Source organism: Salvia miltiorrhiza, unplaced genomic scaffold (assembly GCF_028751815.1).
Source record: "Salvia miltiorrhiza cultivar Shanhuang (shh) unplaced genomic scaffold, IMPLAD_Smil_shh original_scaffold_358, whole genome shotgun sequence".
NCBI classification, from domain to species: domain Eukaryota; kingdom Viridiplantae; phylum Streptophyta; class Magnoliopsida; order Lamiales; family Lamiaceae; genus Salvia; species Salvia miltiorrhiza.
In genome coordinates, this window is record NW_026651535.1 from 291429 (window position 1) to 306058 (window position 14630).

General features: G+C 32.0%; 3 protein-coding genes across 3 annotated transcripts; 2 read left to right on the forward strand and 1 right to left on the reverse strand.

The window, feature by feature from the left end:
* Nucleotides 1-7136: 7136 nt before the first annotated feature.
* On the forward strand, nucleotides 7137-9776 carry LOC131004278 (uncharacterized; the record flags this gene model as incomplete). The annotated part of the gene is made up of 6 exons (XM_057930927.1): nucleotides 7137-7156; nucleotides 7244-7361; nucleotides 8073-8328; nucleotides 8877-8967; nucleotides 9341-9407; nucleotides 9495-9776. Coding segments are annotated over 6 exons (606 nt in total), but the record flags the coding sequence as incomplete, so codon positions are not given.
* Nucleotides 9777-10281: 505 nt separating this feature from the next.
* LOC131004238 (26.5 kDa heat shock protein, mitochondrial) lies at nucleotides 10282-11206 on the reverse strand. The gene is made up of 2 exons (XM_057930881.1): nucleotides 10803-11206; nucleotides 10282-10730 (listed from the first exon to the last, which is right to left on the reverse strand). Exons 1-2 carry the CDS (start codon nucleotides 11188-11190, stop codon nucleotides 10360-10362), a joined length of 759 nt encoding a protein of 252 aa, XP_057786864.1. The 5' UTR covers nucleotides 11191-11206; the 3' UTR covers nucleotides 10282-10359.
* Nucleotides 11207-13237: 2031 nt separating this feature from the next.
* LOC131004245 (H/ACA ribonucleoprotein complex subunit 3-like protein) lies at nucleotides 13238-14630 on the forward strand. The gene is made up of 3 exons (XM_057930889.1): nucleotides 13238-13401; nucleotides 13691-13733; nucleotides 14317-14630. Exons 1-3 carry the CDS (start codon nucleotides 13348-13350, stop codon nucleotides 14412-14414), a joined length of 195 nt encoding a protein of 64 aa, XP_057786872.1. The 5' UTR covers nucleotides 13238-13347; the 3' UTR covers nucleotides 14415-14630.

Sequence of the window (14630 nt, forward strand, 5' to 3'; positions counted from 1 at the left end):
CTCAATAATTCAATGATCAGTACTCCCTCCGTCCACGAAAAAACTTCTTACGAGAAAGTGATAAAAATTTTAAGATTTTTTTAATATATTAATTAAAAGTGAAGAAAATGTTGTTGAGTGTATTAGGAATGATGAAAAGGTATTTTAATTAGTATTAATTAAGAGTGGTGAAAAGTATGGATAAACGAAATATTTATAAATAGTGGAGTATAGTTCAAAAATAGGAAGGAAGTTTTTTTATGAACATCCCAAAAGAGAAAAAATAGGAAGTTCTTTTGTAGACGAATGTATTATATGTGTATAATACAACAGAGAGTCTAAATTTGGAGAAATCTGTATATACATGTAAACTAGTGGACTAAAATCATCGCATTTTGCTTTGGACAATTAATTAAGATTATCTTCAATAGCTTACGCTAAATTTAAATCTATTTTGCAATAAACATAACTTTAAACGTAATTCTACTGGCAACATGTCAAACTCAAATAAAAAAGAATATTATTTAAATATTCTATTTACACTTACTTTTTCAATAATACCTATATATTTCTTTCAAATTATACATTCACCTCAAAACATTTCAATTACTAATTAAATTAAATATTCTACCAAAATTTGATTATTAATAAATAAAAAGATATTAAATTTATGATATATTAAATAAGTAAAAATTACACAACTTGAAAAATAAAATTCATTAAAAGTTACGCAACTTGAAAAATGTGTTTGATTTTCTAAATATGTTTTCTAGTTTTAATTATGTTATATTATGCCATGTACTTTATGTATTAATGTTATAGTTATTCCTGTGTTGAATTTTTTAATATGTCATGTAATTTTTTTGAAGACATGATTAATCTTAAAATAGAGCATTAATTTATTCGAAAATAAAAATAGCAGACGACGCATACAATGTCTTAATTCCCCTACAACTTTGGCTTTTACATAAAGTTTCCACACACCAACCCCCTAAATCTCACTCATTTTCAAATATAAATATTTAAATATCTCCACTAAATCTCATTATTATCATCCTTCAATTCATTGAACAAATATTCCTTACATGTGACGTAAGAAAATGTACCATCAGACACCATGTATAATTCTATTTGATCTTTTCAGAGGGAAATGCATGCATCTTACATCTTGTTTATCTTGGGGAACAAAAGAAAAGATTCAAACTTGATTCGATTATTATTATTATTCCATTATTGCATGATTAATGATGTAGTGATGCATAATATTCAAATACTCCCTCCGTCCACGAAAAAACTTCATATTTTTCTATTTCGGGACGTCCACGAAAGAACTTCCTACTTTTTCCTATTTTGGGACAATACCCCACCACTTAAAAAATACTCTCCTTTTAAGACAATTCTCACCACTCAAATAACATTAATTAAAACAACACAATAAATTGTTAATATTTTTTCACAATTCCCAATACACTTTACAACTTTTTCTCCACTCTCAATACACTATACAACATTTTATTAAAACCCGTGCCACTCCCTCCTAAGAAGTTATTTCATGGACGGAGTGAGTATTAATTACCGAATGTTGCAAGAAAAGGGATTGATAACGACACAAATTGTAGGCGATATTCGAATGGGCAAGTTGTATATATGTGACTTTCGAATCCGTGACTTAATTTCAATCAATTAAAGTTCATCAACTTAATCACTACCTTAAGAAGGAGTTTTTGTCCGATTTTAGTTTCATTCATTCTAGCTAGCATACTCAATGAAAAAAAGTGAAGATAATTACTGATAGAATAGAGTATAGCATCGAAACTAAAAAATTAAACATTAATTGAATTTTGGTTTTAGCCAATAATCACAATGCATATTTGAAATTGTTTTGGTAAAGACTGAACTAATTAAGCTGCTACTTCATTGAGATGATTGGTGCAATTAAATAGTGTAATGAGCTAGTTCGGAAAAAACTTGCATAGACCAAAATGTTATACACTTTAAAATTTAAAGTAGTAATGAATCTTTTCATATATCGATCTTATATATAATGCTGATTATGCTCATTATAGATAATATAAATAATCTCAACATAAAATACACGTATAAAAAAATATAAAATAAGATCACATTTATTTAGTCAATTCATCGTATCCAACAAACATATCAAAACAATTGCAGATATAACAAATATAAAATAAAGCAATAAAAAGAATCTAATCAAATAAGGCATTTTGTTTTGATTAGCTCCCACTAATTTTAACATATCTTACGCCCCCCAAACATAAAATACGAATTTATAATCAATATAAATCTTAGTGGTCCAAGATCCAAGTCAATATTATGCAGTCTCTACTTTGCTGATAACTACAATAATATCACTTAGTAGGCCTCTAAACCAGTTGCAACAACAATTTTACAAATATTGGTTGATTAGTCTAATTAATCTGCGTCCTTAAATCATTCTTGATCGCTTTGCGTTCCAAAATAATTTAAGCAAGTCAACCCCATCACACGGTGCCAACCTATGAATGAGTTTTGGCCTTGTCGATTTTATGTAAATACCCTTGACGTCGAAAAGGTTAGGGAACTCAAACAATTATGATGGACGACGCGTTTTGTGCTTACACGAAGACTTATATTTAGTGGGGATTTAGCATGTGATACTAATTGCTTATATTTAATATCTAATATTAAATAGCAAAAATAATTACTGGGTGCCGCCTACCCAGGCATACGAAATGCGGACCACACATATTGGGTGCCGCCTACCCACACATAGTAGACTACATATATTGGGCGCCGCTTACCCAGATATAAAAGTGGTCTATAACTACTATAGTTAAATAATAAGCATAAAATCAAATAGCATGCTTATCGCAAAACAACATAGAATCTCTACGAATAAAATTCCTTAATCTAATTAAAATTTTATTCTCCAATTAAAATATGGGTTAATCAATTCGTATTAATTCCAAATTAATACAACATTATTATTTCAAAAATAATAATTTCATATATTAATTCAAAATTAATATAATAACTCATCAAATATTATTATTTAAAATAATAATAATCCATGATTTATAAATTCAATTAATGAATCAATTTATATCAATTTCAAATTAATACTTATAAATATACCTTTAATATTATTATTTCAAAAATAACAATACTAAATCAAGATTCATTAATCTAATTAATAAATAGATTAATTTATATTAATTCCAAATTAATATACAATTAATATTATTATTTCAAAAATAATAATAATAATCAAGATTTATTAATTTAATTAATAAATGTAATTCTGAAATTGGGATTAATATTATTAATTCAAAATTAATAACACATATATATATATATATATATATTTAAAATAAACTGTTACAGCCCAATTGGGCATTTAATAAAACAGTCCACAACCCATGCCATCGCAGCTCAGACCAGGGCCCTATACCCAATTAGGGTTTGTTGTCTTCCACAGATAGTAGCCCCCGCTGCTTTCGTTCCAGTATGACGGCCGCGCCGCTCAAAGCCCCCGCGCTCGGAGCCACGCCGGAGGAGGAACGCTATGTCACCGGCTAAGAGCATCCGCATTGGGCTTACTTGATAGCCTACTTGATAGCTTACTTGATAGTAGGGGACCACATTGAGTAGAGGAGGCCACAGTGGGGTTATTTGATAGCCTACTTGATTTTTTTAGTTTTTGGTGTTTCACGAAACCAACACCTAAACTATAGAGCTGAAAACATAAACTATACCTAGTCGAGATGATCGGAAAGAGTAAAGTAAGCGATCGGAGAACTTGGTATGAGAGAGAAAATAGCTGTTGTGTTCAAAAACAAGAGATAGCGTAGTTACAATGCACGAGTGCGGGGCCTATTTATAGACTACATAGATGGGCAAAAGGGTAAATTTGCCTACAATGCATGCGCCTTGCGTGATCGAAGGATAGAATAGTAATTTCATCTTCACACGGGGGCTCTCCCGCGTTTTCTGGCGAGGGTGCCTTCTCTGGCGAGGGTGACTTCTCTGACGAGGGTGACTTCTCTGGCGAGGGTGCCTTCTCTGGCGAGGGTGACTTCTCTGGCGAGGGTGACTTCTCTGGTGAAGATGATTCTTCTGACAAGTGTATTTCTTCTGCCCTACTCGTCCCGCTGGTGAAGTCGATTCCTCTGGTTCGCATCCTTTCCCTACTTTACACATATTACTCCTCATCAGTTTTGATTTTTATGTTTTTCATTTAAATTTAATTGCTTAGATTTAAATAACACAATTTAATTCAAATTTAAATTGCATTAATTTAAAATCCTACAACATACCAAAAAAAAACCTAAAGACATAATTTAAAAATACTTAATTAAAACCTAAAAAACATAATTAAAAACTACATAAATTAAAATCCTACTCTAGATAAGTCCACGACGCTTGAGTACTTCTTGGACCATGTAGTTGTGCAATGTCCTTTGTGCATCCGTCATGTGCGTCGTATCCGTGCTGAGGAGCTTCATATCGAGCTCCTCCCTCTTGAGCTCGTTCTTCTTGGCGTACTCAGCGGTGATTACTTTCAAGTTCTGGTCGGACCAGTCCAACCTCTCCACGAATTCGATGCAGGAACAATTCTCGGTGCACAATTCAATCATTGGAGATTCGATGCAGGAACAATTTCCGAATTCTATAGTGCTATAGGTGTTTTCTCTCTTGTGATTTTACGTGTATGACAAAAGAAATATATTCATATACTTATAGTAATATAACCGCGTGTAACCCTAGAATTAATAGGTCGGACTTTTCTTTTGTCTCCAATTAATAATCCAATAATCTAACTATTTATTAATTAATTAAGTTATTAGAATATATCAAATATATCATAATCTAGTCCATAAAATATCTTTCAAACTTGACTTCACAAAAGAAAAAGAAAATAAATAAAAGAATAATAACACATGAGTTAATGACTCACAGAAAGTTGGTGGTCTTTAGTTTTCATGTTGGGTCATTGCTTGGAATCAGTTCTACACATCTCTTCAATAAAGTAAGCAGCTCAAAATCCAAAATTTTGCTCCATAAGATACTGGTATCCAATCAAATACATATTTTATTTAATTTCCATTTTGAAGTTTGATCATGGAGCAAGTATTCCTTAAACTAGCTAGAAAGCTTTATTATTTTTTGGGTATGTTCTTTCTTTCTTATATAAATTACTTCAAGACTAGAAGATTCTTACATGACAAACTACTTAATTAATTCTGATCAAGTGAGGGAACATCGCAACTTTTTATTTTCTGACACATCTAATCTCTTGTTTATATTCCTTTTCGAGGATAAAATTTTGTTTGGAAAAATTAGAAAATACCTTGTATAGTAGTACTATAGATAAGTCGAGCTTGGTACGAGGCATGTGTGTGGGGTAACATGGAATTCCAATTGAGTGAATCTCAAATTCAAGCTTGTTTTATATCCATATCCATTCATTTGAAATCCACCGAAAATTTCTAGTCCTTCTATCCAATTGCACCCTAAGGGGCGTTTGGTTGCCGAGATTAAATTAGTTTGAAATTATCTGAGATTGAGTTGGCTCGAGATTAATTTTATCATAGGAGGTAAGTCAAGACTCATAAACCAAGACTATTCTTATGTGACATTGTTCTAAGATTGAATCACGGGCCGTATCCACCCAACCGAACAAGATATCATAAGATTAATCTAATTCAATCCTATCTAATCCTTACAACCGAACGGCCTCAAAGAAAGAACTTGATTTTTTTCGAAGACACTGAATCATAGTTAGGGGTATTACTGTCTTTACAAAAAATATAATTTATTGATATTTTTGTCAACTAAGTGGAGTTCATTTTGAGTCTTAAAAGAATATTTAAAATATATTTTTATTTAATTCAATACTAAATGTAAGCTACAATTCATAATAATATTAATGTACTATAAGAACATAAGTTGCATTATAATATGTTCTAATTATCTGATTTATTATACCACACTGATTTTATGTAATTATATAAGATTTTAATAATTTTTTTGTTTTTTGTTGGTGTAATTTTTTTACGTATTTGACGCCCTTTTTACCGGAATAAGATTCAGTGTACCATACTTTATGTCTCACTTTCAATTTTGTTTAATTTCTTATATATATTTTCTACAATTTCAACTTTTTATGCTTCAATTTAATTTTGTGATTATTAACTAGGGTTTATTCTATCAATCTAGGGTATATAATTATTTTTTATCATTTAATTTCACTTTTATTAGCTAATAATAGGTTGATAAATTCAAAGTCATGGTATATGCTTTTTAAAAATTTTAATTTTTTGAAATAAAAATTAGATATAATTCATAGTATTATAATAAATTTTATTTTTATAAAAAATATTTTAAAAATAATAGATATAAGCATAAGACACAGTGACACACATAAGATTGTGGGACACTGGATCTCATCCCCTTTTTACCACATATATATGAATTAGTTTCAATGTAAATCTACTACAATAATTTAAACAACAAAATATTACAAAAATAAAAGAGAATCTTTTCTTTTAAAAGGGAAATAAACCATAAATTAAATTAATTAAATGCCGGACATTATTTAAAAATGCTCGAAAGTTGAGCCACACAAAAAGATACTCCATCGTTTTTAAGGGCACAAAATTTGATATTTGCCCAATGTCTGGAATTCAAGATATTTGATTTTAAGCATTAATCAGTTTATCATTTGACCAACACATAAGAGAGTAATGTTATCCAATCACAATAGAGATAGTTATAAATTGATTAAATAAAAAGATTATTATTATTATTTTTAAATAAAAAAGATTTAATTAATTTACTATTTTGTTCATGTGTTATTTAACTTTTTTCTGCATTTTTTTAAAATAAAAAATGTGAAATATATAAAAAATAATTGTAACATGCACAAAATAATACAATTAACTAATTTTTTTTATTTATTTTGAATATTTTGACTAGTTTATGACTGGCCATATTATAATTTACTGTTTGCAATCGAGTACGATGCAATTAGCAAACAAAAGAGGAGGTCGAAAATATAATTAATTAACAATTATTAGTTCAGCACTTGAGCACAGCAGCTGCACCAATAAGAAACGTAAAAGAACCTCTTATTTTAACCCCATCTTCACTGAACTGAATCCTCTCTATTTAGGTAACTCTCATCTAAGTTGGGGCTAATACTTCTTTAATATTTGCAGATTATGCACTGTATAATTTCAAGAATCTGATGAAATTTCAGGGGTTTGTGGAAAAGTTCCGTTCGATCGAAAATTGGTGCCATCGATGTTAATGGTGGGATCCCTTTTACGGTTTGGATCAATTGCAGCTTGGGTTTTTCATATTATTGCTTGCATGGGGTAAGTATATTTATTCTCTGATTTTAGCTCACGAAAATTTGTTCGTGTTTATTATTTAATAACTTTGATTGAGTTTTTCTGTGAATTCTGTGAATAAGTTTTTTTTTTTTTTTGGGGGGGGGTGGTATATGGAAATTATCTGTTTCAATCTTTTGTTGGTTTTTACTTTAGAAAGTGCAATAGTTCTTGAGATTTTCATGCCTTTGATTTGGTTTGATTGGATTTGGCTACTATTAGTTCAAATGGTGTGAAAGATTGGAGCTCGATGGATGTGTGTACCTTGATCTGTTTGCAAACAGATGTTTATGCTTATATGGTTTTGTTCTCTGTTTTGACTTCGTGTAAAAACTAGACTGAACTGGTGTAGTTTATGTAAGAGACACACTCTTCCAGATGCACAGTGCATTCGCCCTAATTAAACCCCAATTTGGGGATTAATAAACCCTAATTGGGATGGATGCACCTAACATCAGGATGCACACAAGTTTTTGCCTTCATGTAAAAGGGTCACAATTTTGTGCAAAGGTTGTGTCATTGAAGCTACGGTTTCAAGGTAGTGTTGGGTGATCTTCACCTATTAGTGAAGCTATAGGATGGTTGATTCTCTAATTCGTTGGATATTTCATGAATCAGTTGTTAATGTGTGTTAGTTTTATTATGGCATTTGATCTGTATTATAGTAGCATGATTGATTTATTACAATCGAAACAGAGCAGTGGTTGTCTGGGGTGTCATATCAGGCCCAAATTGAATTCCTCGCTTGATGAATTCAAAGGGCAGAATAACCAAGTTTGGAAAAATACGAAAACTACTCTATCTGAAGATTTTTGGACCACCAGCAATTGTAATATGGACAATACTGCTCTGCAGTCTTGTGGAAGCATGTCATCTACCAGCACACTTACTCAGGTCTACGATGCTCATGGTGCTGGATGCTCAAGCACGCCTTCTGAATTCGTAAATCATGGTAAGCATGCTGTCTGATTGCATGTTAAATCACTGTCTGGTCTGCATGTGTGTGTGTGCTCGCCTGCGAGTGTGAATTCTTTTTGTTGCCTTTATATTTTTTAGCTAGTTGTGCCTTGGTTATTTGAATCTATCCCATTTTCTGCACTCGATGAGTGTTGTCTCCGTTCTTCTTAAAATGCCAAATCCAATTCTCTTTTCTTTCTAAGGGAAAAATTGATAGTAATAAAAGGAAAGGGCAAAATATTATAGCTGTTTGTTTTTCTCTGGACCAAGAATAATATCTGAAGGCAGGTGGTTCTATTTTGACAATTTTATTATCTTTGTTAATGTTATGCTCGACTTATGATGAAATGTATGATTCTTCTCAAAGTTCTGTGTGCCTTAATTCCTAGCTTGCAGTTATCAGTCTATGCACAATTTCCTGTAGTTTCATCTTTTGAAGTCTTGGTCTATTCTCCTTCCGATTTATAGATCTGTTATTTTGCCTTTTTTACGTTTTGTGGATTTTGGATAAGTGAATCTTATGTGGAGAAGCTCCGGCTGCAGGTCTTATTCTCTGGAACCAGAATAGACAGAAATGGACCTGGGACAAAAAGCCTGAGAGTCGAGCACAACTACTTCGAGAGCCCAAATTAAGGTGAGATGATTTCCTTTAGCTGCATTGTGACTGTTTGTTTTTAGACAAGGAGGTAAAGATACCATGCATATAGAGAAATCAAATAACCAGAATTGAACAAATCATGAGTTGCACCTTACCATTGTCAGAATTTTCTTTCGTGGTCTGAATTGAAACCAAATAGTAATTTATGCAGAGGGGCTTGTCCGAATTTTCTTTTGTGGTCTCAGTATCTCTCTACTCTTACCATTGTCTCCGCCACACTGTTATTTTTTGTTCCCCTAGTAGTTGTATAACAACATGAGTTGACCCATTAATCTTATAACTGCCTTATCGAGTGTTTCACTCTCGTTCATAGTCGAACTTCTTCCTGAAAAAAGTCATGATCTTGCAGCTGGAATGCGACCTACGACAGTTTGCTCAGCAATAACAAGCCATTTGACAAACCTGTCCCTCTTGGCGTAAGTTTCTTTCCTTGCATCCCTGATCCAAATACTTACAGCAACACCACTCCTATAATCTCACTGTTTCGACTGTTAAACTGGCAGGAAATGGTCGATTTTCTGGTAGATGTTTGGGAGCAGGAAGGAATGTACGATTAAGAAAACCATAAGAAACTGGTTCCGGGTGATTGTTACGATTGTGGATTGCAGATTATCTCTTCCCTCTTGCTGTAGACGACCACTTTAGCAGTTGCTTCAAGAAAAATATTTCTTTTTTCTTTTGGTTTTGTGTTGAACACAGCAAGACCCATTGTGCTGTATCTGATCATGACATTGTTAAGATCATTGCTTATATAAAAATGAAGAATCGTTTTGTTTTTGCTTTCATTTTGAAGCTCAAATTCTAATATTGTTAATTGATCCATTCCTTGACAATGGTTTCTATCTCTGATTCCAACTTTTCTTGAGCAACTTCCCATTTTGCAACATAATCAACGGTCTTGTGGAGGCTATACAGGTGTACAATATATATGTTGTTTTTTTTGAAGAGCCTCAATGTATATGCTGTTAGTGTCAACTTATAGTCCCAAAATGTTGCCTTTAAAATATAAATATAATTGAGAGAAATATGATATTTCTCTTTCAATTATAATTTTTTGAAAAGTGTCGCCAAATTATAACGGAACTTGGGACGTCTGACTTTGCACGAGACGTAAATATATAGAGATACACAATTACATGCGGAATTTTTCAAAGGTAATGCCTTGATCTAGTACTAGTACTATTTTTGAAACTAAAGATGCTAAAATATGAGGATATTTCGACATATCTCAAGTGGCACACGAAATCCGACATCGTAATATTAATCTGGAAATATTTATTAAGAAAATACTGAATCAAAATTCTTTGAAGTCTTGATTATTTTGAAGATGGCAAAACGAGGCAACATACATGAGTGGATAGATATGAGTTAATGAACCTCAACTTCCTTAACATCCTTGTGTGCTTTCTCAGCCTTAGGTATGAGTATATTGAGCACTCCATCCTTCATCTCCGCCTTGATTTCATCGAGCTTTGCATCTTCCGGCAGCAAGAGGCTGGTGTTGTAGGTGCTGGATGACCAGAACTCGTCGTCGGAATCCTCTTTCTGCTGATGCTCCCCTCGTATGCTCAGAATCCTGTCCTCCACAGTTATCTTCACGTCGTCCTTCCCCATCCCCGGCATCTCGTACCGGAGCTTGTAGCTGTCCTCGTGCTCCCTCGCCTGCGGCGCTATCTTCTCCACCACCCTGTTTATGTTCTCCAACGCGTTTCCCAATCCCCTATGGAAGTCGAACATATCTGCAAATTCAATATTATTTTGATTGTTTTTAATCAACTCAATACCAATATATGTAACATGAATTAAATTACCCCAAAGAGCAGGGACGAAGTCACGGCCATCTCTCCTCCAGAGGTTGCCACCCCTCCGCCGCTTGGGCTTCTTGCCACCCTCGGCCTCTTGCACCGCCACCTCATGGGCCTTCTCTTCCGCAGCGGAGGAGAGCCCCCGGAGAAACCATCTCTGTTTCTCCGCCGCATTTTTGGCCAGCAACGAACCAGAATACGAGGCCCGCTGCTGCAAATTCTTGAGAGCTAGACGTGCTAATGCCATTGTGGAACACAAACTCAGATGAAGATTGCTTAATTCTTGATTCTCTAAATGTGATTGCGGTTGATGTTGAAACAAGGTTTTATATATAAAGCAATAAATGGTTTCTAGGAGCTGGTGGATGGATGGAGTAAGCATGAGAAGTTTCATGTATATCGTAGAGTTTTCCAGATTCTTTGAGCTTTTCGTGCCGCGTAGATATAAATAAGATCCTCTCCTATTCTTGTATATTTTGTCATAAAAGTGCCTGTGTAGTTTTCATAAGTTTTGCTAGTTTTTTTTTAGGATTTTCATTTCTTATTGTTAAATTTTTAAATAAAGTTGTTTATTTCCTCAAAAAAAAAAAAAGGTTGTTCAGAAAAACACACTTTCTATTCATTCATACAAATGAATATTGTAAACTTTTTTTATTTTATTTTTGAGGGGGAATAGTAAACTCTTAACGTAATATAAATAACCCAATCTAATCTAAATAGCAGAAAATTTCTCTTGCACTAATTAATCTATGCTAAGTAATGAACAAATAATGAAATTAGTAATAAAAATATACTGAAATAAAATCAAAACAAACAATCCTCCTTTTCTCATTAAACAAAGTAATCGAAAATCAAAGAATACATGTATACAAAGCTTCTAAAAAGATGATTAACAAATCGAAGAAGGAAGCATAGATTCTTATTGTTTATATTTTTTGATAATTTCAGATAAATTATGATGTAAACTTTTTTTTACAGTTAACTCATAATGCCCCTTCCATTTTTTGCCAACTTTTTTTTACACAGAATACAAAATTTCCAACATCATTGAAAATATCAATTAGGTCTTATAGTGGGTATGAAAAAAAATGAGAGAAATAATTTGAGTAAAAGAATGATCTTGAAATATTTTTCTTTCTTTCTTTTTCAATTAAGTTAAATCCACATAAATTATACTAGTATTTAAATAAAGTTCACACATAGCGACACAAAATTAATTTTTTGCTCTAAACTCAAAAGTTTTATAACGATCGATTTCAATATTTGATAATTTTCTCCATACCACTTTCACTCCCATACCACTTTCACTCGTGAAATTTAAATTAATTTATCGTAAGCTGAAATACAACAAATTTGATGATGGAAAAATAATTGAATGCAAAGATCCTATAAACACTTTTATGAATCGGTGTATGAAATTTTCCATCAGCTGAAGGATTGAGTAAGTTTCCGTTCCTAAAAAGTTTGCCACAAGAGAAAAGACATGATTTTTAATAAAATATGATAAAAAGTTATTTAATGGTAGAATTATGTGTAAAAAAAGTGTTTAAAATTATACGGTTGATGATGAAATTATAGACAAAAATACAAAGTAAGTAGATTATGACAAATTTCCTTACGACACCCAAAAAAATTGAGGCAAAATTTTTGGGTACAGAGAAAGTATTTATGTAACCCTTATGTAAAATAGCATTCATATATAAGAAATATGGTTATTGGTGTCTAAATATACAACTTTGGGCTCATTTTAGTTTTTCACACAAAATATATTGTTATAAAAATATGATTCAAATAATTATTTTATAATTAACAATAAATATTGCTTCACTTGAAATTAGGCATTGTAAAGTTTCTCAATCACATGATCATGTGATGAATATTTCACGTCATTAATTGAATCGAGAAATGCTAATATTAGAATTATATAATTGAGTAATAGGTAATCATACACTCATTATCTTTTAATTAGCTAGCTTTATTAAATTAATTAATGATAGATGACAATTGTTCATAGGTGACATAATTTTTTTTGAAATAAATTAAAATATATTTCGTAATCATACACGCAGTATTTATTGTTAATTATACAAAAAAATTATTTGGATAATTTTTTATAATAATATATTATTGTTGTGGGAAAAAAATAGTTAAAATTTGTGTATTTTTTGGCAATTCTCAAAATTTGTGGTGTAAAACAAAATAAATAAAAATTTATGTATTTTTTTTAATAATTTTTAAATTTCATGGAAAAAAATAAAATATGTTTAAAATTTGTGTATTTAGGTGCCAATAATCCCATGAATAGAACGATGTTAAGTGAATAAAAATGAATAAATATATGGAAAGCAAAGAGAGCAATAAATATTTAATATTGTGAGATTCAATAAATATTTAATATTTTTTTTTGAAATTATAAATATTTAATATTGAAAATACAATATACATCCAATTTAATTAGGGTAAACTCTCTCACTATCATTCTCTCAGCCCCGCCGCTCTTCCTCTCGTCTCCGGCCTCTCTGTGTTGAGCGCATATTGAGTATAGCTGAAGATGTATCTCCAATTTTACATCAACGATAACGGTGACAAAGTTTACACTACCAAGGTCCTCTTTTTTCCCCTTCCTACTGTTCAATTTTCTTTTCATTTAATATGTGATTAGATCATTGTTGAGAATGTCTGTGTATTTTATACATATATCCATATATTTGCTGTACCGTTTCTTGCAAAGAATATTTAAAGCTATGACATAGTCTGTATCTTTAGAATTTTTTTTGTTATAGAAATTTTTCTCATATTCTCATAACACTTGTTATGAGGTTTACATTTCTTCATATTCTCCATCACTTGATATACGGACTCAGTCGATTCTTTTGGCGATTTACTCTGTGCAGAAGGAGTCACCAGTAGGTTTGGCAACAGAATCAGCTCATCCTGGTAATATTTCTGAATCTGTAGTTTTAGAATTGTGTCCTTCTGTTTTCCTCACATTTGATTTTGTGTGTTGTTGAGTCCACGAACCTTGGGTTCATGTTTGAGGAGGGCTGAAGTGATCAGTTTGTTCTCTTTGATGATAGTTTTTGATATAGTATTGAACCATGGTTTTCTTGGTATAGTGATGGAGAAAAAACAGAACTGATAATAGACTGCATTGTTATCAGTAATCATTGATAGTATTTTTTTTTTTCTGTTGTGCGAGATGCAAATTTACCTCTTGTTGCATAAAGTTGCAAATAAACCCAAAATTCTAATATATCCTGAAGCCCCTTTATGTTGTAATTTGTACTTGTATTCAAGAATCTGTGGTTTCATGGTTCTGGTCATTATGCATACTTTATAGTTTGAGTTGTGGGAAATCATGTAGTCCGTATTTTGAAAATGAAGATGGTAAAATATAAGCCATTATGATGCTATTCCACGTCAATAGGATTAAATGGTACTACTTGTTCTTTCATTTGGCTACAGCAGCAGTCTCTGATTCTTGCGAGTCCTGTTAGAATCTCACTTTTCCTGCATGCAGCCCGATTCTCACCCGATGATAAATACTCAAGGCAGAGAATTCTTCTGAAGAAGCGCTTTGGTCTGCTTCCAACCCAACACCCGCCTCCAAAGTACTAGCATTCTTGTGTTGAGAATGAGTCTCAAGATATGGTAAATGCTCAGAAATCGGCATAGACATCTCTTAATATGTGTATGCTGTAATAGTATGCCATCACTCAATTAACGTTTATGGGCTTGTGATGCTGTAATGTCGCCTTCTAGTTATCTCATTTCCTTGGAATATCCATCTTCTTTCTGTTGGTATATTGGAATTCTATTTCAAGCTTGCTTAAA

Excerpts from the sequence above, each read along its gene's own strand:
- LOC131004238 (XM_057930881.1), bottom strand. The coding sequence starts at position 11,190 with ATGAAACTTCTCATGCTTACTCCATCCATCCACCAGCTCCTAGAAACC. Across the intron at positions 10,731-10,802 it reads CTTCGTCCCTGCTCTTTGGG|ATATGTTCGACTTCCATAGG; the intron begins GTAATTTAATTC and ends TTGAATTTGCAG.
- LOC131004245 (XM_057930889.1), top strand. The coding sequence starts at position 13,348 with ATGTATCTCCAATTTTACATCAACGATAACGGTGACAAAGTTTACACT. Across the intron at positions 13,402-13,690 it reads ACAAAGTTTACACTACCAAG|AAGGAGTCACCAGTAGGTTT; the intron begins GTCCTCTTTTTT and ends TACTCTGTGCAG. Across the intron at positions 13,734-14,316 it reads AACAGAATCAGCTCATCCTG|CCCGATTCTCACCCGATGAT; the intron begins GTAATATTTCTG and ends TCCTGCATGCAG.